Source organism: Rhinatrema bivittatum, chromosome 10, assembly GCF_901001135.1.
Source record: "Rhinatrema bivittatum chromosome 10, aRhiBiv1.1, whole genome shotgun sequence".
NCBI classification, from domain to species: Eukaryota; Metazoa; Chordata; class Amphibia; order Gymnophiona; family Rhinatrematidae; genus Rhinatrema; species Rhinatrema bivittatum.
Window position 1 is genome coordinate 117,747,213 of NC_042624.1, and position 27,923 is coordinate 117,775,135.

The window sequence follows — 27,923 nt, forward strand, 5'->3', positions numbered from 1 at the left end:
GTTTTGAGCCATGCATTGAAGTTATCTCTATGGCTTAGCCTCTCCTTCCCCTTTCCATGTACAAGAAATAGTCTTCACCATGTGACTAATCTGCTTCACGCCAGAGTCTGGAAATCTCTCTGTACCACTTTGATGCTGTTTCTAGCAAGGTCGTTGGTTCCCAGATGGATGATGATATCAACTTCAGAGCCCTTGCTTTCTTCTTGGATCACACTGACTATTCGAATAGCATTTCTACCGGCCGATGATCCCAGAAAGCTTTTAGCTATAGTGTTCCCCTCGAAAAGAGTTCCCAAATTATTACCTCTGATGATTGAGTCACCCAGCACAATGAGCTTTGTATTCTGGATGTAAAAGTTTGCCTCTGTCAGATCTAGGGAAGTTAGATATTCACTCTTCCTCACAGCTGATATTACCGAGTGAAGCATTTCCCAATGAAAGTGAGGCACCCTTAAACTTCTGTTTACCCTCTCTAGATCCAGAATAGGTCTGTAAGAACCATCCTTCTTTGGTAAAACAAAATATATGGAATAACAGCCTCTCTGCTGCTCTTCTAAAGGGAGTGGACATTGTAAATGTGTTCAAAGTTTATGAATTGCAGCCAACTTGTTTTGGGAACCAGAAGGAGATATTATGAAATAGTCCTCTCCTGAGTATGTCAGCTCTGGTGCAGAACTGTGCCTGACAATGTCCAAGAGCCACTGGTCCAGTGTTATGTGGATCCACTCTTTGAGATATTGTTGCAGCCTGCCAGCTATTGGCCTTATCAAAGAGTGGCTCTGCCCGGGCCTCATTGAGAGGATTGTCCAGAAGTGGAAGATCTGGCAGAGTCTGAGCACAACCTTCTAGCTTTCTCCTTGTCCTTGTTGAAGGTGATACTACATCCTGCCTTTCAGGTCAATGTCATCTTGCTTCCTTATACTGACTCTGCCCCCTAACAGAATCTGCTTTCTGGTAACCTTTGCTGTTCTGATGCCCCTAAAATCTCTACCAGCTTCTCTAGTTCTTCTCCAAAAAGGAGTCTGCCTCTATGAGACAACTTAAATAAACCGGTCTTTGACAGAACATCAGCAGCCCAATGGTGAAGCCACAGCCTCACTGACGACACCAGAGACCCTGCTGTCAGCATCGGAAAGATAAGCAGTGGCAGATACTAATCTCCCCATCTCTTCTCCCTCAGGGATCTGGCACAGCAAGGCTTTTACCACATGACTTGTACAAATTGCTGCTGGAGGTGAGAAAGAATTGGCTTTAAAAAAAAACAAAACATGCTTTAATATGAGCTCTATCTTCCGCTCCTGAGGATCCTTCAAAGCTGCGCCGCAGAAACCGCAGCATCAGCTGTAGGCTGCTAGAAAACCCCAGTGATAATGGGTGTGATTTATTAAATACCCTGAAACGCTGGAAGCTTGCCTCCCGTTCAGAAAGCATCGTCGATCCAGTCTCTGGATGGACAGGGAAAGATGTGGAGATTTGGCACTTCCCCTTTACAACTGGGTCCCACCCTTGGCTTTCTTTCTGATACTCTTAGAGCTGAGGTAACCTGTGCAATCTAGGCCTCTTCATGGAAAAGTCTTATTAACGTAGCTTCACCCCCTTCTGAAAAAATCTCCCCCTCCTCGAGGGAATCCGGCTACTTACAGCACATTTATCCCCCAAATCCAAATCTGCAGATTGTACATTTACAGAAGTCCTTCTCTTTCTGTTTATAGTGGTCTCTGTTGATAAACCTGAAGCTGATCAGGTTACACGTCCTGAGCAATCCCGAGGCTCCCTGTGCCTGCAAATATGTTTACTAGTTTCACACCAATACTGGGGAATATAATTACTTAGGGGCCACTAAATTCCAGATCTGGTCCTTTCTGATGTATTCCCTCCGGCAACAACATTGGAGGCTGCAAGGAAGCTGCACCAATGCCCGCCCCTGAATTAGACGCGGATCGCGGTGCCGGCGCCTAACTTGCAGCGCACGAATTCTGCCTCCGGCGGGACCGAAAGTGCTTTGGGGAGGTTTCAGAAGTGCGGTCTGGCCCATGCCTGCTGTTTCTCAGAAGCTTGGAGCCGCGGCAGTGGCTTTGCCCAGACTTGGTTTACTTTAACTCAAAACAGCACACGGCAGCTGATTAAACAAAGAGCCCGAGAGCGGATTATAAAACAAACAATTTACATTTGCCTCACCTTCAGGCTCCGGGCCGCCTCACTTCCCTGAGTCTAGCAGCTAAAGAATCTCACAGCACTTTCACTCAAACAACACATCTTTCCTTAGCTTTTTCACTTTAAGAGCCAGAAAAATTACAATTTGAGCATCCAGCACAATAGGAGCATTTGGACCCTCTGCCCACCGAATAAACTCCACAGAACCAAAATATTAGCCAAACAACTATTGGAATCAAAAGGCCACAGCTTTATTACACAGTATATATATATATATATATATATATATATATACACACACACACTCCCAGACTCCTTGCCTGGCCACCAACCACACGAGGCTGCACTTGGCCCAACCAGGAGCAGACTGTCACAGGTAAACCAGTACCTGGCCTGGCTTGCCCAATCAAGAGAGAGCACTATTTGCCAGCAATAAGGAAGCTCTGCCTGACCCCAGTAATCAGAGCCTGGGAGCAGTAAAATGCTGAAGCTCACCTCACTGGAAGAATGCAGGCTGCAGGAGCATGGCTCAAAGCTTTCAATAACCATCAAATGATCCTGCCTGAAGGCTTTACCAGCTTATGGTAAATACTTTCCCCAATAAATCAGATAAAGGTTGTGCCTGCCAATATCCATCCATCCAATAGCTGGAGGAAGAGAATGCTGGCTTTACTGGCTCTGTGTGTGGCAGATTCCCGATCTGGCCACCAGGTGTCACTTTAGAAGGAGCCGTCCACCCCCCTCAGACCCTCCCACCTGGAGGCTCTGGATTGGATGCCTGAACACGATTTAGCCCGGCCATTTTAGAACAGATTGGGATCAGTTTAAGGAAGCCTTGCAACAGGAAGGATGTTTAAGTTTTACACTCTGGTGAGGCCTTCCAGCTTCACCCAGATGGAGTTTCTTTGATAAGTGATTCCTCACCGTGCACTCCCTGCCAGAGGCTCCTTCTTATACTTTACAGAGAGGGAGATTTTTAAGCCCGATACACTTTTGGGGCAAAAGGGCTCTCACCAGGGCAGATCCTGCTGCGAGAGACGGGGAGGGCAGAGGATGTATCCAGTTTAACTTTTGAAGTATGTTTTGGACTTTGACAGAATGGGAAGATTTTTCAGTCCCTCTTCCCCTCTGGGGTTGCAGAGCTGAGAACGTGCCTGATCCCACTGACCTTTCCCCACGAGAAGTCCCCCAGAAATATTAATAAATAACGGATGGAAGAACCAGAGCAGGAGACCCCAACCGGATCTCCACAGCCAAGGTACCAGGATGGGCTGGGTGTCCGAGGAGAAGGTGATTCATGGTAGGACTTTTGCTGTGAAGTTGGGGACCTCTCCATTAGGATTCCCAGAGAGCCGCTGGGTGAGCTTTGCGCATTAAATATCTCCATGGGGCCTTATCCAAAGGTCTGATTAAAGGACACCTGCCTACAGAGGAGAAGCACACCTGCACCATCGTTCAGATGTAAATTCACACTTCTGGATAATGATCTTTAATGATTACCAGTCAGTAAACCATCATTTTAACACCCAGACCCTGGTCCTGTCTGATTTGCCCCAGCCTCTCACCTCAAGAGATGAGCCTACAGCCTACACACACATTGGGAGCAGCACAACATCATCTTGGCCATAAATGAGAGCTTCCCCCCATAAAAAAAGAATCCCCCCCCCCCCCCCCCCGAGGGAATGAGATTCAAGCATGGGATGGAATTTGCTAGCCAAGGCAGCCCTGAAGAAAAATAAATGAGTTTGTGTGTCCTTGGGACTAAACACCCTGCTAAGAGTACCACATGCATGACATTCATATCAGTGATATCATCAAGAAAAGAAGAAGAAAACCCTCTGCCTTCAGTTGCTGGATGAGGGATGAAACCCATATGTTCTTGACTGAGGCAGCAGAAGGCTCAGGAAATAATTTCCAGTGGCAACGGTTTCTGTTCATTCACCTACATGTGTGAGCTTAAAGACAACTAACAACAGACTGTGAGCACAACAGAGCACTGTAGGCAGAGATCCAATATGGCCGCCGAGGGAGAGGTCGGCGTTTTTTGAGCTCCTCAATCAAACCCTATTGCCTCAGAAATAATGCCCCATACGAAGAGAAAGGGGGAGGTGAGAGTGGATTCCTCCTTACCCTCTACACCTACCTCCTCTCAGCCACGTATCGAGGGTTTTTTTGCTCCGACTTTTGTTTCCAGCCCCGGGTTGGAGTCCGCTGAGAGTCTGATCGGAGGACACGCTCCGGCTGTCCTGGACGAAATATCCTTGTCCCCGAGGCAACTAGAGAGTCCCTCGCCTCCTAACCAAGGAGCAAGCCCGACTGTTTACACGCCCCCACAAGGTTCTGATACCGGAGGGAGAGCGGTATTGGAGGATCATTCGGGTGAGAAATCCGAGGTTTTAATACCTGCGACTGCTAAGGCCAGATCGGAGGGAGGAGAAAATCCCCCGAGCATGGCGGAGGACATCGCGCCGGGGCCCAGCAGTAATGTCAGCTTGCAGAGGAGTAGAGAGACGCCGACAGACGAGTCCAACAGGATTGCAGAGGTCTGCCAGCAAGGAATGGTGAGTCAGACCTTGTCTGTGCAGAAACTTGTCCGGCCAAAAGTTACCACGCTTGACTCTATTTGGTCTGCAATTGTAATGCTTGAAAAAACTATTTCCACACTTGTGGTTGCTGTGAATTCCTCACAAAATATAATAATGGAACTTGAATCTCAAAAAAAAGATCATGAGAAAAAGATACAAGAAATTACAAAGGAGGTCTCGACTGTTAAAAATATCCAGACAAAAATGATTCGAGCTGAAGATATAGTCGTAAGGAAAATTGAAAATCTGGAAAATAAATCAAGATATCTTAACTTGAGAGTTTTGAACTTTCCAAGTGTTAAAATGTTATCTCCTCAAGAACAGATTAAAAAATATATGACTGAGATATTGCAAATTCCTAATGAAGTATTGCCACCCATTTCAAACATATATTTTGCTACGACACCAAGGAAAAAGAACCAGCAATTTCAAACACCACCAGATCAACTTGCTGGAGGTGATTTAACACAATTTCTAGAAACATCAATGGAGGATCAAGTGGAATTTTTTGGGACTTTATTGGTAACTTTCATGTTTTCTTCAGACAGAGATAATATCTTAAAAATGTTTTTTCGTAATCGTGAGAAGTTGTATCTAGGGCAGAAGGTCTGGATTTATCCAGACCTTACAAAAGATACACAAAAACGCAGAAAAGAGTTTCTAAATATGAGTCAGGCAGTTAGGAATATGGGGGGTCAAATGATTATTCGGTACCCGTGTAAATGCACTTTGAGATTAGGAGAAAATAAATATATTTTCTTTGACCCGACCCAATTGAAGCAACTGCTGGACAGTCGCACAGTACTCGGCTGAGGAACCCATCTCTAGTATGATTAGTTAGAAACATTAATCCTCCCTCCTTTTTTTTTATTCGTAGTTTAATTGTATGAGATGTCCAATTAGTAAAATATTGGATCTCCAATTTTCTTTATGTCATTGTTAGCGAGGGGAACTAGCATTTCCTAAAAACTTTTCTTTTATTACATACTTTGTATAAATGAAAAATTTTTATTTCCTTTATTGTATGGTGAAGTATGACCTGTACTTGTAACATTTTTTGAAAATGAGAAATAAAGAATTAAAAAAAAAAAACAAAAAAAAACAGAGCACTGTAAATGGAGTTAACATACGAAAACATGGACTGCGGGACGTTGGTTTTCACAAACGGAATTGCCCCCTGTTCCTTCAAGACCTGGACTATGACGCTGTCCTCTTGTGCCAGCACGCCAAGGAAATAAGCAAGACCGCATGGAGAGTCGTGTCCCTGTAGAAAGAAGAAACACTGGCTACTTGTTTTCACTGACCAAGCTACGTTAGATGTTCACAATGATACACTTCAGAAAAAATTAATAGGAATTTGTATGGGGAAAAAATTGTTTTGGGGAGCAAGGCAATTCAGATGCAGTCTTAGAGAACATCATTGATACAATAGATTAAATAGATCATCACCTCTAATTTACACACTACTGAATTTGTTTGTTTGCATAACATTTCCTAATAGGTTAGCATTATAACTTTATCTTATATGTTTTTTAAGTCTAGTGATTTCTTATAAATTGAGCCAGAAGGCAAAAACGAAACTGGGTGTTGAACCTTATTATACGTTTTGATCTTCAACATACAGTCTAGCATTTCAGCAACTTTGGATAGCTTTTGCAAGTTTGATCAGTGCAATCTCATTGTTGTAATGATCTTTTATTTAACTAGTCTGGCTTCAGAGAAAAACCTTTTCAAAGCACCCTTACAGTAACAGAACAGGCCTGGCTGCAGGTAATTATTTTCTTAACAGATAAAGCACAAGAATTAATAAACAGTCAGGAAATATTCAGTCTAGGAGTAAAACTCATACCTTGTAGTTATAATGTTCCTTAATGCTGACTGGAATACCATATAATGGGCCTTTTTTTTCCTGCTTCTTCACTTCCTGAAGCTGAGCCACACACTCTGGGAGGAAATCTGTAAGACAGTTCACGTCTTTGTTCACCTCCAAAGCCTATCAATTGAACAGAAAGGAAGAGGTTTCACAGGTGATTACCCTGCAGGAGGAGGAGGCTGATGGTTAGAGCTTACAGAAGAAAGCCAGAGGTTGTGGGACCCATGGTTTGAGGTTTCACATCTGACATAGGTTCACTGTGTGATTTCATGGCACACCATCATCAATATAACAAAAACGCTGCAAACAAGTGTCAAAAGAGAGAAGAGAGAACACCGTTTAAAGTGAAGGTCCACCATAACACCCCACGGATGCTGAACCTCAATTTCCCCCGCTAAGGGTCATAAATAATCATCGGGCCTGAGATGGTAAATCCCTTTTTTAAAATGTTTTGGGGTTTGTTTTTTTAAATGCTTATAAAAGAGTATACTTCGCCTTCGACAAGCCCGACATGCTATCACGTTTTGAGCGACTGCCTCGGGAGCTCCTGATTCATTTTTTTACTGGTAAGGGGAGTATAAAGAACATCGCTGAAACGCTGAGAACTCACCTTAGATTCAATATAAGGATTCTTTGACGCCGGAATTTCTCAGACATGAGAGCCATCTTCAAGAAACGTGATAGCATGTCGGGCTTGATGAACTTGTTGAAGGGCAAGTATACTCTTTTATAAGCATTAAAAAAAACCCAGTTTTTTAAAAAGGGACCGATGATTATTTATGACCCTTAGTGGTGAAAATACTGAATGAAGTTGAGGTTCAGCATCCGTGGGGTGTTATGATGGTCCTTCACTTTAAACTTTAAAAGGTGCTCTCGCTTGTATTTTTTGACAGTTGCTTGCAGCGTTTTTGTTATATATTTGCTTCGCTTGCATTCTGTTGGACTATTTCTTTATGACACCATCATCTATAACACACGATACTCACATCCAGCTCTTTTTAGGAAGGATTTTAGTATGGGAGAAAGCCTTTGGAAAAATCAGGGTCTCATTTCTGCTTCACACCAGAATATCATTTTTAGCACCCCAGACAGATCTCTGGCTCTGGTGAACACTCTCAGAGTGGCTCCCAGACATCAGATTTTCATATGAACTAGAAGGAGGTCGGAGACAGTATTAAGGCAGAAATACCTCTATGTTAAAAATGTATTTTCTTCCGTGCAAGGTAAATCACCCATTGGCTATATAACCGCTGATACGTTTGTGCGCCAGCCGAAGCGGTATTCCTTCACATAGCCAGACATTTATCTATTACATTAAATTGTGACTTAAACATGAAGATTGCTGAAACAAAGAGAATCTGTCCCATTGTAATTGTAAATAAATGGCTCTTTTCTCCACTCCGCCAATTAGATAGTTTCTGTATCTAACCTTGGATCTCAACCATAAGAATTAAATTGGGCATAGGAGGGTTTGGCAAATATCAGGACAAGTCCTAGTATCATCATTAGGAGGTTCCACTGATTCCCCCGTCTACTGTATAACCAAAGGAAGAAGCTTCAGTTCCTTCTGTTTTGAGCAAACCTACAGTGAAGTACCTAATGCCTTCACAGATGGCAGGGACTTACTCTGTAACACATCCTGAACGCCCTCATCGCATCTCCAGTTCCTGCTCCTCAATGTTTACTCAAGAGTGAAATTGCACAAATCTGTATCATAGTGAACAAAATGCTAACTGATTTTGTAAATCTACCACAGGGTAAACATGTGTGGGGAAAAAAAAAAAAACTATTTAAAGCTCGAGGCTGTGTAATTCTAGCAGAGCAGCAGGTTCCCCGTTGGTTTCTCCGTGGGTGATTCTACTGCAGCACGACGCCAGACTGCGCCCAGGCTCTCTGGTGTTGGAGGGGTAAGGGATCCAGTTATAACCCATGGAGCTGTGCTCTTATGGGCTAGAACCGAAGGATGTCCTTGCCTGCACGGAGCTAAGGCAAGTATGCACTCCCCTCACCTTTCCCATGTAGGAACAGAGGACGCTCTCCGGAGATAGGGAGCCTTCCTTCAGCTTCTCAGCCAGCTCCACGAGGGTCAGGGACAGGATGGCATCAGGCTGGATACCAGGATTCTGCAAGACAATACACAGCAAGATATATATATATATATATATATATATATACACACACAGCAAGACCCCTGCTAGAATGAAAGGCCATGTCAGGCAGAGCACTGTAATGGGAAGAAAGCACTACATCCATGAGGAAACACATCAGACGTATGCTGGGGAGAAAATGTGTACGAGCTGATGTTTCTAATATTACATTTGCCTTCCTTTTTACAATCCAATTGACAATTAAGGCTCCTTATGCAAGAGAAAGGGAAACATCGAGGAAAAGTAATGTTTAACAAGTGATATTTCCACTAAACAAACCTGTTTTTTCGGCCAGTTTTCCCCAAAACAATTGATATACCTTTAAATGAACTGGAGCCTTGGGAAGTATTTTATGTGGTGGGAATTCAGTACAGCAGGAGGGCCAGGATCAGATATCACTGCACATACCCAGTGCAGCTGGCAAAGCTCACATTTCATAAGCGTATTAAGGGATCCTGCCCATTTTAGATCCCTGCTAGAAAGAATAAGTGTATTAATAAGTGTATTAAGGGATCCTGCCCATTTTAGATCCCTGCTAGAAAGAATAAGTGTATTAATAAGTGTATTAAGGGATCCTGCCCATTTTAGATCACTGCTGGAAAGAATAAGTGTATTAATAAGTGTATTAAGGGATCCTGCCCATTTTAGATCACTGCTGGAAAGAATAAGTGTATTAATAAGTGTATTAAGGGATCCTGCCCATTTTAGATCCCTGCTGGAAAGAATAAGTGTATTAATAAGCGTATTAAGGGATCCTGCCCATTTTAGATCACTGCTGGAAAGAATAAGTGTATTAATAAGCGTATTAAGGGATCCTGCCCATTTTAGATCCCTGCTGGAAAGAATAAGTGTATTAATAAGCGTATTAAGGGATCCTGCCCATTTTAGATCCCTGCTAGAAAGAATAAGTGTATTAATAAGCGTATTAAGGGATCCTGCCCATTTTAGATCCCTGCTAGAAAGAATAAGTGTATTAATAAGTGTATTAAGGGATCCTGCCCATTTTAGATCCCTGCTAGAAAGAATAAGTGTATTAATAAGTGTATTAAGGGATCCTGCCCATTTTAGATCACTGCTAGAAAGAATAAGTGTATTAATAAGTGTATTAAGGGATCCTGCCCATTTTAGATCACTGCTAGAAAGAACAAGTGTATTAATAAGTGTATTAAGGGATCCTGCCCATTTTAGATCCCTGCCAGAAAGAACAAGTGTATTAATAAGTGTATTAAGGGATCCTGCCCATTTTAGATCACTGCTAGAAAGAATAAGTGTATTAATAAGTGTATTAAGGGATCCTGCCCATTTTAGATCACTGCTAGAAAGAATAAGTGTATTAATAAGTGTATTAAGGGATCCTGCCCATTTTAGATCACTGCCGGAAAGAATAAGTGTATTAATAAGCGTATTAAGGGATCCTGCCCATTTTAGATCACTGCCGGAAAGAATAAGTGTATTAATAAGTGTATTAAGGGATCCTGCCCATTTTAGATCACTGCTGGAAAGAATAAGTGTATTAATAAGTGTATTAAGGGATCCTGCCCATTTTAGATCCCTGCCAGAAAGAACAAGTGTATTAATAAGTGTATTAAGGGATCCTGCCCATTTTAGATCACTGCCAGAAAGAACAAGTGTATTAATAAGTGTATTAAGGGATCCTGCCCATTTTAGATAACTGCCAGAAAGAATAAGTGTATTAATAAGTGTATTAAGGGATCCTGCCCATTTTAGATCACTGCCAGAAAGAATAAGTGTATTAATAAGTGTATTAAGGGATCCTGCCCATTTTAGATCACTGCCAGAAAGAATAAGTGTATTAATAAGTGTATTAAGGGATCCTGCCCATTTTAGATCACTGCCAGAAAGAATAAGTGTATTAATAAGTGTATTAAGGGATCCTGCCCATTTTAGATCACTGCTAGAAAGAATAAGTGTATTAATAAGTGTATTAAGGGATCCTGCCCATTTTAGATCACTGCCAGAAAGAATAAGTGTATTAATAAGTGTATTAAGGGATCCTGCCCATTTTAGATCACTGCCAGAAAGAACAAGTGTATTAATAAGTGTATTAAGGGATCCTGCCCATTTTAGATCACTGCTAGAAAGAATAAGTGTATTAATAAGTGTATTAAGGGATCCTGCCCATTTTAGATCACTGCTAGAAAGAACAAGTGTATTAATAAGTGTATTAAGGGATCCTGCCCATTTTAGATCACTGCTAGAAAGAATAAGTGTATTAATAAGTGTATTAAGGGATCCTGCCCATTTTAGATCCCTGCCAGAAAGAACAAGTGTATTAATAAGTGTATTAAGGGATCCTGCCCATTTTAGATAACTGCCAGAAAGAATAAGTGTATTAATAAGTGTATTAAGGGATCCTGCCCATTTTAGATCACTGCCAGAAAGAATAAGTGTATTAATAAGTGTATTAAGGGATCCTGCCCATTTTAGATCACTGCCAGAAAGAATAAGTGTATTAATAAGTGTATTAAGGGATCCTGCCCATTTTAGATCACTGCTAGAAAGAATAAGTGTATTAATAAGTGTATTAAGGGATCCTGCCCATTTTAGATCACTGCCAGAAAGAATAAGTGTATTAATAAGTGTATTAAGGGATCCTGCCCATTTTAGATCACTGCCAGAAAGAACAAGTGTATTAATAAGTGTATTAAGGGATCCTGCCCATTTTAGATCACTGCTAGAAAGAACAAGTGTATTAATAATAAGTGCATTAAGGGATCCTGCCCATTTTAGATCACTGCTAGAAAGAATAAGTGTATTAATTAGTGTATTAAGGGATCCTGCCCATTTTAGATCACTGCTAGAAAGAATAAGTGTATTAATAAGTGTATTAAGGGATCCTGCCCATTTTAGATCACTGCTAGAAAGAATACACGCTGTCTTAGTTTGAATATTCCAAAGTCCTGGGCTTTGAAAGTGACCACATTTTCTTTACTTAAAGCTTTACCAGGGTATACTGAGCCTGATTCATTAAGCTACCGAGAAGGCATCATGATTGTAGGGAAGGACAAGGTGCAGGGGGGGCTGAAGTTACAGGTTAAACATTAAGAACAACTTTCTCACTGGACTGGTGCCCTGGGGCGAAGCTTCACGGGCTGCTGGAGGGATGTCCAGCAGGGCAGTTCTGAATGCCAGCAGGTACTTTCTTTCTAAATATCTATTTATTGATTATTAGATACTACATCAAGATAAACCTGAACAAGAAAATGGAAGCATGTTACAATGTGCCAAAATGAACCAGGAGGAAAATGCAATTCCATTGGCGTTCCCAAAATGTATTTTCAAACAAATCCTCTCTCTTGCCCGTGGGCCTGCTCAGTGGCGCACGCCTAGAAATCAACAGGTTCCAGCAGGCAAAATACTGGAGAACATAAGCTCGGACTTTGTTTCCAAAAAAAAAAAATAAAAATTGAGCCGATCCGATTGGGCAATGCCTGCCAATTTCCACTGTGCAATAGGACAAGGTTTTAAAAAACGATAGTTTGAATTCTCACTGAGCAGCGAGGCTCTGGAGAACATAAAACACATAAGATTTGCCATTCCGGGACCTTCCTCCCACAGAGTCACGGTTTAACCTTTCCATGGGGGGGGGGGGGGGGGAGGGGGAGGCAGAGTTAGTGATGGGGAACGGGTTCATTCCTCTGTGTCGCTTGGCTTCTGGTTCATAAAAACCCTTCCCAGCATCTCAAGGCGTGGATGCCTCAGTTGTCTTGCTGCTCCTCTTTTGGCGAGGGTCTCGAGGTCTGAGATCAGGAAGAGGGTGCCTGGGGAAGACGGTTTCCACCCTTCCGGCAGCCTCTGATGTGCTTTTGCTTCTGCTCTCACCGAGTACCCTAAGGCCCAGGGGCTCGGATTCTTTATCATCTTTTGCAGAAAAAGTGTCACCGGACCACCCCAAGGAGTCTCGGAAGGGAGGAGGAGGAGGTTCGTGGTACCCTTTAGGTCGTACACTATCATCTCAAGGAGATTAGAGAAGGAGAGGAGTAAAACTGGTGCCGGTCAGGTACAACGTAACAGGAAGGAGAAGACGGGAGCACTGCAGGAGAGGTAGGAGATGTGGGGTCGCGCTACCATGGGCACCCAGCACTTAGTTTCCAGGTGCTCGCCTGTTAATTATTTTTTTCTCACTGATAACCTTAGATAAAATTTGAAACTGCAAGAAAGACTTACATGTATTCCAGCCATGAAACATGTATTAAAAGGACAATTTATATGAAACTCATCAAATACTCTTTATATGGGAATTCTCTGTTACCGGATCATTGTTGGCACTTCTATTAGGTTTTTACCTATTTTTTTTTTTACTATATGTGCCTTTTTGTAAACCGTTGTGATGGTAAATAACTTAACGACAGTATAGAAAAGATGATTGATAAATAAATAAATAGATAGATAAATAAATGAGATACATCTAACTTGGTATCCTACTACACCCACCATCTACTGGGAGGGAGATTATAAACTGCTCCAACTATTTATTTATTTATTTATTTCACAAGTTTTTATATACCGCGGCACGTTAATAACATCACCTCGGTTCACAATAAACAGTAAATCAGCAACAAGCTTTACAGTCAATATGAGAACGAAATCAGGTGTACATAATAAATCAATTAAGAACAAATTAAGAACAAAATTAAGAACTAATAACAATTAAATTAATGATAATCAATCGATCAGAGATACAAAATAATCATAATCAATTGATCAGAGATACAAGAATAAGTAATTGGCATTTCAGAAAAACGGAAAAGATCATTGAGAACTAGAAGAAGTTCAGAACTAGAAGAAGGGAGAAAGGTTGTAAGATTCACTGGAACTGGCTTGGCCATCAGTACACATTTAATGGGGGTGAGAGGTCACAGACTTTGACCAAACAGCTGGAGTGTAAACATGAACCGTGAAATTCCCAGAAGGGCTTTATCCATTTGCACTAATCATTAGTAAACTTTAAATTGGAGACCATCCCAGCTTCTAGTGTGCTCATTACTGCTGTTTCTCATTATGAGATCATTAGTGCTGTTTTCCATTGACTTAAATGAGAGCATGAGAATTAAGAAGAGCATAGGGCCTAAAAGTTAATCTTCTCCCCTCTCATGGAATCATGGCCCATTCAGATAAACCAGCATCGGGAGAGGCTTGGATATCTGAGACTGCGTTCGAGGTGTGCTTCCTGGGATTGTATCCAGGAATTGTCAGCCCACGGGTTACACCATAGGTCCATCAAGCCCAATATCCTGTGTGCAACAATGGCCAATCCAGGTAACAGGTACCTGGCAGGATCCCAAGGGGTAGATAAGATTCCAAGCTCCTTATCCCAGGGATGAGCAGTGCATTTCTCCAAGTCCCCCGTAATGATGGCTTATGGACCTTTCCTCCAGGAACCATTACTATGGTGCACTTAGGAAAATCCACTTCTTATCCCTGGGATAAGCAGCTTGGAATCTCACTACCCCCTTGGGATCCTGCCGGGATCTTGCGACCTAGATTGACCACTGTTGAAAAGAGGATACTGCGCTCGATGGACCTTTGGACTGACCCAGTATGGCAAGTCTTATGTTCTTATTAGCCACACTGCACAGTAGGAATTAAAAACAGCTTTTTTTTTTTTTTTTAAACATGTGCTACTGCACGGTGGACTTGACAGACAAAGCTGCAGTTGTGTTCTTGCCTGAGGCAATATAATTGGGCAATAGCTAAAGAACAGGCAGATGTGGGTAGACTGAAATTATCATATATTATGAAACAGCTTTTTATTGGAAGTCTCTCATTATTGATTCATCAAGAGATTGGCCTTTAGGTGATGCCGACAGGAGATACGGAGGTGCACACCCAGTAATAAAAAGAGACTCTAATCTCATTCTGTTAATCTTTGATTAACTTTAATGGGTGTGGGTAGAAGACCGCCACACCTCACAGGCTGATACATAACTTAACCTCTTGGTGCTCGTTCTCTGGAAATCTTTGTTGATTTTATATAGACCCCCACACACACAGAGCATGGAACTTTCCGTCCATCAGATCACAGAAAGCGGATTTCAGGTGAGCAGGAATCTTAAGGACCCACTCCTGTGGCTCTGTGGCTGGTGGATGTGGCCAAATCTTACCAAGACAGGATGCAGCATACTGAGCAAGCAAACATTATCAATCCCTCTGTATTTAGAGAGGAAATGACACTGAGCATTTCAGCAGCAAACTGATACAAATAAAAGTAAGTAGGACATAAAGATGCTTACGGAAATCTGGAGAGTTGCAAAACTGTTCCTTAGAAGTTGGAGAGAGGGCGGAGCTGCTATTTCCCAGGGCTGAAGATAATTGTACAACTACATGCAGACTTTCCCAAGGATTTCTTAAGGAAACGTACGTGCATAGATTTCTTACAAAATCTCGCCTGGTGTATGCAAAATTGTAGACTCACAAAAGTTGCAGCTGCCCCAAGCTGGGCATAACTTGTGTGTGTAAAGTTACACACATACAAGTGACTTTTCAAAGGTGTTATGCTTATAGGAGCTGATTTTCAAACACATCTACACACTTAAAACCGGGTTTTACACAAGTAAATGCACTTTACCCATGTAACTGGAGCTTTGAAAATTGCTACAATAAATGCCATAGAATTGTCCATAGGAAAGTCATGTGCAAGTGCACTTTATGCATGTAAATGGATTTTGAAAATTGCTATGATAGTATATTACATTTACATGTGCAACTTCTTTGAAAATTGTCCATGCTTTTGAAAATATAAAAATTGCAGTAGAAAGCCTATCCCCACCCCCCACTTTGCCACCCCCTCCCTCCCAGTACATAATAAAGTTACGAGCATGTTTTTAGTGCACTGGCCCCTGGGTTATTTTCCAAGATCCATTTGCATGCATAAAACCAGCTTTTATATGCGTGTTTTTCAAAATCTGGCCCACTATGTCCAGTTTTAGCTCGCCAGCTGCTTTAATGTGGCTCTAAGATATTTTGCAAAATAAAAACAAAACCAGAAACAGGGCAAACTGAGCACTTATTTTCCACAAGAATTACATTTCAAAAGCTCTTAGTGCCTGGTATCATACAAGCTGCGAGTCTGCCAGCACACTTGGCTAAATGGCCCCCAAGCATAATCATCTGCGAAAATTCCTCAGATCATGAAGTCTAGAAAAACTTTTTTTAAAGAATCGTTTTCATGTAATTGCAATGAAAAACACTTCTCTAATGCTGCCTCTCAGCAAGCAGTCTTATGAGGAAAGGTGAGTCCCAGCTAATCCAGAACTCTGATGTCATGAAGCCTCAAGAGTTTAAAGACAGCTGCCTCTAGTTATAGCCCCCAACTATGCACAAATAGTTATCGCTGAGAAATTTCTCAAAATGTCCCTAAAACTATAGGGGGTATGAATGGGGGGGAAAAAAAAAACCTTTTGCTTTGTTTGTTTGGTTGTTCTTTTTGTAGTACATTTAAAACAAATAGGAGAAAATATATTTTTCCTAACTTCATAATCAAGGTCTTGAATTCATTGCCAGAGGATGTGGTGAAAGCTGTTAGTATAGCTGTGTTTAAAAAAAGGTTTGGACAAGTTCCTGGAGGAAACGTCCATAAACCGTTATATGTGTGGAATTGCAGAAATCCACTGCTTTTTGTTGGGATAAGCAGTTTGATATCTAATTACTCCTTGGGATCCTTGCTTAGTACTTGTGATCTGGATTGGACACTGTTGGAAAACAGGATGCTGGGCTTGATGGACCTTTGGTCTGATCCAGTATGGCAAGCCTTATGTTCTTGTCTTTTTTATTTTTTTCATTTAGTTACATTTCTACATTTTAAAGCACACTGAAAAACACAAAAACAAAATTACAACATGTTGGGGGTTTTTTTTCTGTTGTTTCAGATTAGAACCAACACAACAGAAAACAAATGTCATCAGTGTTTTCCATCTCATTTTAAATGACTGCACATCCCTATAAAATTGTCGAGATGATGAATCGTTGATGAAAGACAAGGGTGGATATTTGAGACCAATTAAACCACAGAAAGATGCACCTTATCATTCAGAATATCCCACTGGCCTTGCATATTTACAGACAAACCAAATTTTTCCTGGAAATGTAAGTCATCAGTCCAGATCCTACAGCATGCTTAAAGGACATCGCTAACCAAAAAATGTACTTAGAAAGTAACAGGTGCTCTGTCTAGTACAGCAGTTAAGTCTTCCATAAGAAGTCTGTAGCTCATTTGATATGAAGAGGAGTCTCTGCAGATGACCTTCATAAACCTTTCTAGGGTGAGGGGAATACATCTTGCACGCATATACACAGTACCTGCTGTTTAAACTGGAGCGAAAACTTTTCCATTTGGATCAGGGCACGGTCTCTCTTTCTTCTTGCCTCTTCCAGCTTCTGCTGTAGTCTCCTGCGCTGGAGCCATTTCAGGAGCAGGAGGGCTGCCGCCGAGCCACAGACCAGGGCTGAGAGGATGCGAGGATGGAGCTCAGTCTGGGGCAGGAGCTGGCTCAGTCTCTCGGGAACCATCCTGACGGCGCTCCCGGGCTCGGGCTTCTTCTGCCGCGCTCTGGCATGCAACTGGTGCACACCCGCCTACTGTACGTGCAACTGCTGTACCAGGCAGGGCACAAAAGCGAAACTGGATTCCTGAATGCACTCTTTCCCGGGCTAGAGATGTTTGTTTTTACATCAGTGGCTCTCAACCAGTGCGTCCCCAAACGCTGGAGATGGGAAAGCCCGTGCTTTCTCTAACAGTCACAGGTGTTTGCTGCTTGGGGGGAGTGCACAGTAAGGAGCTGGGACGTAAGGTTCCTCAGTCACTGCCACCACCAATCCAAGCCAGAAATGTTGCAGGCATGCTGGATCCTGCCGCACATCCCCCTCACCCCCCCTTGGAGTTTCAGTTTTTCTCTCTGTGCTTGTTTATAATTGATGGTCCTTTATTCTGTATTAGATAAGAGTCAGTCTGCATTCTGCATGTTTGACAGAGGTGAGGGATTCTGCTAACTAGGATGCAGTTTCTGTGTTAGGAATCTAGAGCAGTCTGTCTCTTTGTTTTTCCAATAGTAAGAGTACCATGTTCTGTATTTGCAGTCTCGCTTTTCATATCCTGGGTGTTCGTGCTCTTATGGTATGGCTGGTATGCTGTATAATTTATAAATGTCTTTTGAGCAGGTTTTCATGTTATTTCACGGAGTGCCTGGCAGGGAAGGGATGTTGAAGTACTATTACTGAGGGGAAACCAGAATTTGGATTTATTTTTTGTATGCTGAGTTGAAAGAGGAAATTTCCCAACTCTGCTCTGTATAAACTCCAGAAGAAGTCAGAACTTTCTGAGGTTGACAGTGAAATGCATGAGAGTTTGTCTGTATTGAAAAACTGTGAGCTGCGTGCGCATATCAGTCCCAGATTTCAGTGATGCAGTAAGCAAAGATTTACATTATTGTGAAAAATATTACATTTAATAAAGATATTTTATAAGCAGTTATTGAAATTAAAGAATATACTATCTTTCTCCTGCATCATTTTCAAAATACCTAGGATTTATTTTTAGTATAGCTGTTAAAAGTAGTGTGCAATGTGTCATGCACGTGAGCCTCATCTGTCAGGTGTGTCATGATGGAAAAAAGGTTGAGAACCACTGTTTTAGGTTATGGTGGGCTGAAGGTCCCAGTCCCTTGAATAAAATATTTGGAGGAGTGGACTTTGCTCAGGTAAGTCTTGTCTTCTTCCATTTGCGAGGTCACCATTTGCTAGCACAGATCCAGTCCTGGTTTTCACTCCAGTGCATGTGGGGACTTATAGTTTTACCATCCATGAAACTGCAGGACTGAAACCAATTCCCTGGTCTGCACAGGGGTAAAACCAGAACTGGAACTGCCTGTTCCGGAAAGCACAGAGACAGCTGCTCAACATGACCTGCTTTCAAACACACAAATCTAGTTTTTCAGCTCCTCAAGGATTTCATAGCTCTTTTTTATTAGAAGTACAGTAAAAGCTAATGGGTGACAGATGCTGTCCAAAAATTAATCTTGCACACCTATTGTTTCAGCAAAAAAGCACGATTGAATTTCAGAGATAGTGGCAACCGCCATATATGTTACAGCAGTGGTTCTCAACCTTTTTTCCATCCTGACACACCTGACAGATGAGGCTCTCGTGCATGACACTTTGCACACTACATTGAACAGCTATACTACAAAAAAAAAAAAAGGAAATCCTAGATATTTATTGTTGAAAACACTGCAGGAGAAAGATAATATATTCTTTAATTTCAATAACTGCTTATAAAATATCATTATTAAATGTCATTTTTTTCACAAAAATTGTAATCTTTGCTTACTGCATCGGTGAGAAATCTGATATGATTATGCATAGAAACATAGAAATGATGGCAGAAAAGGATCAAACGGTCCATCCAGTCTGCCCAGCAAGCTTATGGTAGCATCTGCTGCGTCAAGGAAGTCACCCCCTTACTTATCAGTTTCCCAAACCATCAAAGTCAGAGCCCTTATTGGGTTGTTGTCTGAGTCCAATTCCCTGTTACCTCTCGCCGTTGAAGCAATCATTATAGACAAGCACAGAGAGAAAAACTGAAACTCCAAGGGGGGGTGAGGGGGATGTGCGGCAGGATCCAGCGTGCCTGCAACATTTCTGGCTTGGATTGGTGGTGGCAGTGACTGAGGAACCTTACGTCCCAGCTCCTTACTGTGCACTCCCCCCAAGCAGCAAACACCCCTGACTGTTGGAGAAAGCACGGGCTTTCCCATCTCCAGCGTTTGGGGACGTCTCTTCCACCCCCCTGGCGCCTCACCAGTGTGTCCCGATAGTCTGGACACAGCTGGCAGGGAGGGTTATACACGCAGTAAGTCAAGGACGAAAAGCAATCAGCCTCTGCTAGTTAGCCTGGTTAGGAAATATGTTAAGGGAGGACCTTAGGTCAGCACATCACGCACGTTCCTGTAATGTTAGGAAGAAATCAAAGTCTTAAAACTAAAGGACTCGTCTAATTCGCTGGGAGGGACCGGGCGAAGGGTGACCTTGAGATCCATGTGGGGGCTGTGCTTTCAGTGCCGTGTTTATTACTGCCGGTCCTAATGCACCTGGCTCACCTGAGAGGCCTCCTTTCATGCACTGTGGGGGCCCCCCTTTTGCACTGAGCAACCTGATTTCTAAGATTTCCTGCAAGAACCTGTCACTTTGGGGCTTCTTAATTATTGAACTGTCTCATAAAGCTTTTGTTTGTGGATGCAGGGGCCACTTATTCAAACTGTGCATTTGCATGGGTGGAAATTCTGAGGGGGGAGGGGGGTTTGATCATTGTCATACGATTTGGCTAGCTGGTGGCGTGGAGTCTGTCATTATTGACAAAGCAGCTTACAGTGGCAGAGGTACCAGGGATGCCACCGGGCTTATCCTTCCAAACGCTCATGAGGAGGAGGAATGGCACTTGATACAGCGTCAGCTTCCTATGCCACGCAGAGCCAATCTCACAGTCTGACCTGCTAGATCTACGCAGAGCCACATAGTGCAAGCCACGCGGCCTAGGAAGCCGATGCTGTATTAAGGAAGGGTCAGCCAGGCTGACTGGGGATCAGGGACGAGGAGGCCAGGCTGCACAGAATCGGAGGCGAGAGAGTGGAAGGAATAGGAAAGCAAAGAGCACCAGAGACCCAGCTGTGTGGGAGAGTTTCCCCAGGACTGTGCGGAGACCTTTCCTGGAGAAGAAGAGGAGATGTGGGGGAGAGCCTTTCAGGGGTGGCATGTGGGGAGAAGTTTCTGGGGCTTGAAGATAGGGAAGACCAAACCTGGGACAAAAAGAGAGAGAGAACAAGGGATGAATGGGGAGAGGATCTAGGATAGAGGGACGGGAAGAGAGAATCCAGGAAGGGCGATAAGGGGTGTAAGAAAATAACCAAACTGACTGGATGGACCAAATGGGATTTTGTATATGTTAATAATGCATGTGTAATAGGAAAATTGACTATGTAGACAGGTGCTGTGATCAGTCACTAGATGACAGAGTATATGGTGCAAGAGGTTCTGGATAGAATGCTTATTGGGTGTAATGATGATTATTCTAAGAGGGTTGAGAAGGGGAATCCTCTGGAAGAGCTTTCAGACATACATAATGCTGGTTCAGAGACTGGAGGGAGCCACAAGAAGGCTCAGGAGCCCAGGGACTCTCGCCTTATTTATTTTAAATAAATATGTTCCTCCTATAAGAGAGCAGCTGTAGTGAGAGGATTACACTGAAAAAAGTATCATTAAAACCACATCCCTGACTAAACAACACAGATGCCCAGAAAGCCTAACACTGCAATATTCACTTAATACCAGCTGCTTCCTGATTTGTGTCATTAGAGCTTCCTGAAATAATATTGCCTTCAGCTTTTTGGAGAGGGCTCTGCGGAGCTTTCCCCCTAAAGGGGAAAGGCTGAAGGCTTGTGTGGTTTTTCTTCCCATGGGAAAACAATCAGGGGATCTGGAAGGAGGCAGAGGAGGAGAGATACACGGCCCCACCGTCAGTGGAGGTGGTTTTGGAGAGGAGTATGCTGGGCATATCAGAGAAGTCCCTAGCTATTGCCTGAAAGATAATCTTGGAGTCGAAGATACAAAATTGACGGACGTAATGGGAAGTGTCACCCTGAATCTCTAAGTGAGCACGGATGTAACTACAGCTGGTTTAAGGTGTTGAGAGGGATGTGATATCCCTTAGTTGATGGTAGAGTTGTGTTAAAGTAAATCACGGCTGTGACTCACAAAAGGACCCTGTGTGACATATTCCACAGGAGCACAGTAGTGAGGAGTACTCGAGAGTATTACTTGAAACATAGGAAAGAAGCAGCTGGATATTGTAAAAACATTTGGTAACTTGATATTGCTAAACCTGCAGCCTGACCGTGGAAGCCTGTGAACCCTGATCAAATCGGCGTCTTTCACTATCCTTTGTTATTTTTGTAAATATTGATTGCTGGTATCATCAGAAATAAAAGTTGATTTGTTGGAATACATAGTTTAGCATCAGCCCTATTTTGGTTACAGGATGAACAACAGGGGACAAAACTGGGATAATGTTTAACAGGGTTCACATAGGGAAGACCTGAGTGATTGGTTTCCCTGTCCCTTCTGCCTCTGAGCCCAGCTCCACTACACCATCACTTTGATCCCTACCCAGAAACTGACACAGCCTGTACAGGTGCCTGACCCTCTCACATCTTATGTGCTCTGACCGGGTGGGGCCACATCCTCTGTGTAAGGTGCTACATTACCCCTAATGCTATCTCAGGCCAAAGACCAGACAACCCAAGCTGTGTAATCTCCCCGGACTCGGGATAGAAACCATTCCCTCATTTCACTAAGTTCAGTGTCAAATGGTAAGGACCATTGCGTTGTATTAACCTGAATTATTCATTCTTGTAGGTGTACATTTGATGCACCACTTGTAAAATAAATGGTTGCATACCATCAGTTTTGCGTGCCTACCTTCCATTTGTAAGATATGCGCTCACCACCAAAACAAATGAAGTGAATGAACCAACGAATGGTTCTTTTGATGTAACTTGCACCTCATGAAAGAAAAGTACACTTTATGGCAATATCTGCTGCTGGATGAAGCTGATTTTTATTCTGTTACAGTGAAGCACTAAATACAATGCAACACATATGATGTAATGAAGCAAACATAGCACACAGATCGATTAAATTTATCCATGAGAGAAAACAGAAAAGGGTTCATGGTGAAGACCATCAGCTAAGAACTCCACTGGCTTACCTACTCCTCTCTGTGGGCAGGGGAATTTGTTACCACGTCAGCTCCTATTTTCATGTGTTCAACCGCTGCACCCTGGAAGCCACATTGGACCTACAGAAAACTGGGTTCTGTGCAGGCCACGAAGCCTTTTATTGGACGTACCTAAGAAATCCAAAACTGATGATGCACCTGCACGCTGACCACGCAGGTCCCTTTCTCCAGATCTGAGCAACAGCAGGGACCTGAGTGGTCTTGAAGGCTCACATATAACATTGTCTTTGGATTTCTTCCGTCTTAGTCCAATACAAAGGAAAAGAGAAAGGTGAAACAAGAGGTGAAAAAACCCTGGGTCAAAGATATGTAAACAAGTGAAACTATTGCATCAAAAGCAGAAGCATTCAATAGTCAAAAGTAGTATTAATCCAAATGGTTGAGTCCAAAGCCCACTTACCCCAAAATATATGTTTTTATTTGAAAAAATAGTGGGTGTTCTGTAACCTTAAATATATATATGAAGCAGGGTTTCAGAAATTTGATCTTAGGCTCGTCCTTATTATGCTTCACACAAATATAATCTTATACCCTACTTGAAATGTATTAATGCTGGAACATCAAACAATCTTTCTTTAAAAACAGACAAACACTAGGGAGGGAGGGGGGTTAATGGAACTGGTAAAGGTTTGTTTTAAAGTTCATATAATGTCATGAAAAATCTCAATAAAGAAATGTAAAAAAAAAAAAAAAAAAAACCCCAGACAAATTTCACATGATTACATCACCCATCTGTATGGCCCGACTATGGCCAAGTTTCGGCGACAAACACCTCCTTCAGAGCTTCAACTTTATCCATAAAATGGAAGGTTGTAATTCTTAACTTTATAACCAAAAAAAAGCCAACACACCGCTGATTCTACAATTTGGCAACGCTTTCTCCAAAGAGCCTGCACGTTCCGCTCCCTCAGCCCAAATCGGATTGGTTCACTGGGAATTCTCAGCTCAACGCTGAGCCAATCAGATTGCAGATTATAAAATGGGGAGGTCCTCTATTCACGATTTCCAATTGCAAGCTTTCTAAAGAAAATAAAGAGCTGCTATCTGCAATGAAGTCTGTAGCTTTTAAACATCCGATTTTGCATATTTAATACTCGTTTTCTTTTCTTTCTCTGCTATTCTTTAGTGTAAAATGCCAGCTTTTAGTGCTTCTGTTTCTGCATTCAAAGGCTGAAACAAATGTGATAATAATCAATAACTCAAATTAATTACTGCAAAAGAACTTATTATGCGAGCTGGGTGCTGAGAAATACACAGTGCACAATTAGACTCCAAAACCCTACATACTTACAAACTGGACCTAAACTGTCATGTGCTATATTATTACTAAACCACATCTCACCTCACTGAATTTCCAACAGGAGGAAGGAAGGCTCAGGAAGACCAATGAGAGAGAGTCATGGATGTCTGGAATAGTAACAACCAAATCTGGGACAGATTTTATGCACAAATGGGACAGACAGAGAGTGAAGTGATAAAGGCAGGTATGGGTTTGGTAGGAAAAAGAAACGGGACTGGATAAGGACCATAAGGCCCAGTCCTAGTGCAATGCCATAGTACTCACCCGTGATCTCTGCCATCCCTTCCCCATATGGAACAGTGGAGGAACCACAACTACCGTGCACAGAGCGGGGGTACAGCTATGAGAAGCTCCCAAGAAAAAGAGGCAAGGTCAAGCCACATGAAACAATAGCAAGGTTTTGGTACTTTCTCAGATATAATCAGGAAGAGGTGGCTGGCAGGCTGACGCTTCCCAGCTAAAGAGAAGAAATGATATACCACAAGCAGTCAAGCTTGTATACCTGACAGCTGGGGTAAGGGTAAGGAAAGGAAATGGCCATAGCTAGAACGAAGATGGTCAAAGTTGTACGTCTGACAGCTGGGAGACGTAGGCAGGGCAACCAGGCAAACTAGGTGAATCAAATGACCTTTATCTGCTGACGTCTACTATGTTGCTTGTGATTATATACTAATCAAATGGAATGGTGAAGCCTATGGACAGACCTTACTTGTCGTATATGCATGCATACACATTGTAAAGTGAGAAAAATATCTAATCACTTACAACTTGTACATGTGATAAAAGACTCGAGCACACAAAGCTTATGCAAAACCAATATGGAGTCAGTTGTTGAGACAGAATCTGTGTCAATAATATCAATGTCCTCTGGACAGACTCTTGTGGGTAGAGCTGATATGTGGACCCAGTCTTGGTTAAGTCTACTGATCAGTAGGTACGTACACGACTAGCCTTTGCATACACAGATTTTTTTTGTCACATCGATGAAATTTTCTGCTAAACATTTTTACTGGAGATTTATATTTATTCCTTCTATGATTTGATAATATTTTACTGACTTTGCAATGGATATACATTCTTACAGGTCTAGTGAGACCGTCCATATGGAGTTTACCTTACCATCTGATAACTGATTAGCTCCTGGTGGAATTTTAATAAGATCAGGTTCAATTTTTTTCTAACAATAATGATAAATATATGATGAATAATTTTATGTTTTCCAGTACCCAACTTGTCTGAAGACTCTGTGGTAAAGACTTTGAGATATCCCTCTGATGTAAGTTTGACACACATGCTAATGGTTTTTCTGCTTTCATGCAAAAAAGCATCTATGCAATAGATAAGAGAAAATCTGAATAGACCGGAAGATCCTTTTTAATATAGGCTCTTTTGGATGTTTTGCTGTATTCTGCTGCATAGTAAACTCTATAATTACAGTCATCTGTCGATGAGGAAAAGCTCTGAAATATCTTGTGAAATATCAAGAAACCCTGTAACAGGCACAAATGTTGATTTAATCTGAGGCTTTTATATCCCTAGAGAATATTAAAGGGAGAAGCTGCATGGATATGCAGGCAGTAGCAGAGACAGCCAACTCGTTTTAATTCCCCCCAGCCACTACACCCCTCGTTCTGAAGTATGGAGCCTGACAGACTAAGCAGTGCGACCAATAGGTTTCCTTCAACTGACAAAACTAACTTGCTTCATCTGATGTCATTCACACCCCATGCTCAATGAGGCTGCAGACAAACTATGAACTTATAGTGACCGAAGTGTGAGGTCATCTTCTATTAATCCAAGTTTGACCCATTCACATGGCTCCTGATTAATTTCCACAAGTTCTTATCCCGATAACTGTACGGCACTTTATAACTCCAAAGACAATTTCTTTTTTTCACATGTACGATCTTCATTCTTTATTTTTTCATGTGGCTCACTTTCTCCACTTCCTTCATCAAGCGAAGGCACAGCTCCTCCTGCCAACGAAGAGCAACGCACTGCACCGTGATGGGGAGTCCCACCCCACCTTCCACACACTAGAATGAAAATGAAAAGGAAGGCTATGAAGATCCAAATGATGATGCATAAATACCTGTTGTCTCAAGTGCAATAATTCAGGCACTCACTTTGATGAGCTCCTTATCCCAGGGATCATTGCAATATCCTTTGTAATGTTTCATCTCTTCCTCATCTTCTGCAGTTACCGTGGTCACCGGCACAATCCCACAGGGGAAGTTCAAGATGTTGTACAACATGGTAAAAGTGAATCCAGCTGGGAGGAAAAAAATGACATTACAAGACTTCAGACTTAGGGGCTTACACTTTATCAAGTTAACCTGGTGCGATTATCCTTCCTTGCATGTGCCTGCTAAGTTGGGTCAATTTTCCAAGAATCTGAGAAAAGCATAAGCGACTGAAAAGGATCACAAAAGCTTAAGTTAAAAACAGCATGGCCTTCCCAGGCTCCGCCATGAGTAGTAGGCTAGTCCTTGTCGGATGCTTAAAGAATGCATTTCCACGTAGCCATTACTAGAGATGCAAAATGGCCCTTACTTTCTCCTTAATTGAGAAAGAATTTTCACTCTCTGTTCCTGGCTGCAAGAGGCACACACTGCCCTTTCACTTCATAGATTTTGCATGACCTCAAGATGCAAGGAACAATGAACCACTCCCGACACTCGTAAGCTCGTCATCACATATGTTCATCCTGGTATATACAGTGTACAGCTATGGTTTTCTCCAGGACAGAAATGCATACACCAGAGACAAAAAGGGGTTGAAAGAGTACAAGGGCACCAGTCATCAAGGATTGAACCCTCATTGCTGTTAGCTACATTAGCTAGAGCTGAAGCCTAGTTAATGCTTTGTGTGAAAATGCTGGTTGAGTGTGTTGTATGGGTTTTAATATAATCCAGCTAAATGCTTAAATAGTAGGGCGCTGCATGGCTGACCATTTTGTCACAGAAATCAAGAGGTCACAACATGTCACAGTATGTCTAGACTGGATTTATGGGACCAGACTGTGACTTCTCATGTTGAAAGTACTGAATATCACGAGGCACTTAGGGTCTTGCTAATCAAGGGATTTGCATGAGGTCTGGAAGGATAATACATATCCATAATTTAAACCCTGCTATGCCAACACGTACCCTCTAAGTCTGCAGCGTTTTAAAACCTGTCCTCTGTACTTTGTTGGTGTCCTTAACATTTTTGCTCTTCTGACATATCTGAGTTGTCAGCTAAGCCAGCAGATCTCTACCCAAATCTCTGAAACTTTCCAGCATAGCTCTGCACCTGCTCTGAAATCCAGCTAGCCAACATATATGATAAGTTATTGCTGCACACTAATATGAAATCCAAGAAACAAACATGTTATTTCACTGTCCTCAGGCCAACTGAATGTATAAATTTAGCAAAACAAATGTACAATGAAATCAAAGAGGGGCCATGCCCTAAAATCTACTTTAGCGATATCTCGTGCTAGCCAATGGGTGGAAAGGGACAGATGTATTTCTAGAATACTCTACCGAACAGTTTTCCCGGATAGCCTATGTTAAAGGCAGGACCCAGCATCGGGCACAGGAGAACATCCAGACCCAGCTTTCTCCATTCGGAAACAAATTCCAGGCAGTATTCCTAGGAGGCATGAACAAGAGGGAAGGAAGAGAGACGGGTTTTGTTAACAGCATGTGGAATCCCACCCAAGCAAAGGCAAGCAGTTACTCATCGTAGAGAAGCGACTCAAGCATCCACCCAAACAAAGGCAAGCAGTTACTCATCGTAGAGAAGAGACTCAAGCATCCACCCAAACAAAGGCAAGCAGTTACTCATCGTAGAGAAGCGACCCAAGCATCCACCCAAGCAAAGGCAAGCAGTTACTCATCGTAGAGAAGCGACCCAAGCAAAGGCAAGCAGTTACTCATTGTAGAGAAGCGACCCAAGCAAAGGCAAGCAGTTACTCATTGTAGAGAAGCGACTCCAGCATCCACCCAAGCAGTTACTCATCGTAGAGAAGCACCTCTCTTTCAGACTGCACAGCTTGCAAGCATCACGGCTT

The 27,923-nt window shown here is 42.4% G+C and overlaps 2 protein-coding genes and 1 long non-coding RNA gene across 6 annotated transcripts in view; 1 reads left to right on the forward strand and 2 right to left on the reverse strand.

Moving 5' to 3' along the window:
• LOC115099908 (vitamin D3 hydroxylase-associated protein-like) overlaps positions 1-17,552 on the reverse strand; it is a 106,353-nt gene extending 88,801 nt beyond the window's left edge. Inside the window, exons 1-4 of one of the 2 annotated variants that reach the window (XM_029617901.1) lie at positions 17,079-17,552; positions 8,622-8,735; positions 6,589-6,732; positions 5,870-6,003 (exon numbers count right to left, since the gene is read on the reverse strand). In XM_029617901.1, the coding sequence (XP_029473761.1) occupies positions 5,870-6,003; positions 6,589-6,732; positions 8,622-8,735; positions 17,079-17,288 (602 nt within the window). In that variant the 5' untranslated portion in view covers positions 17,289-17,552. The remainder of the gene's footprint in view (positions 1-5,869; positions 6,004-6,588; positions 6,733-8,621; positions 8,736-17,078) is intronic. The other variant, XM_029617900.1, reaches the window with a different exon arrangement.
• On the forward strand, positions 12,408-25,209 carry LOC115099910. The gene is made up of 3 exons (XR_003858914.1): positions 12,408-12,824; positions 16,649-16,865; positions 25,090-25,209. It is a non-coding gene; the product is annotated as an uncharacterized LOC115099910 (long non-coding RNA).
• The window catches only part of LOC115099909 (vitamin D3 hydroxylase-associated protein-like), a 64,441-nt gene continuing 58,882 nt past the window's right edge, over positions 22,365-27,923 (reverse strand). For all 3 annotated transcript variants that reach the window (XM_029617903.1, XM_029617904.1, XM_029617902.1), the window contains exons 13-15: positions 27,394-27,502; positions 25,993-26,138; positions 22,365-25,902 (exon numbers count right to left, since the gene is read on the reverse strand). In XM_029617903.1, coding sequence (XP_029473763.1) covers positions 25,783-25,902; positions 25,993-26,138; positions 27,394-27,502 — 375 coding nt within the window. In that variant the 3' untranslated portion in view covers positions 22,365-25,782. The remainder of the gene's footprint in view (positions 25,903-25,992; positions 26,139-27,393; positions 27,503-27,923) is intronic.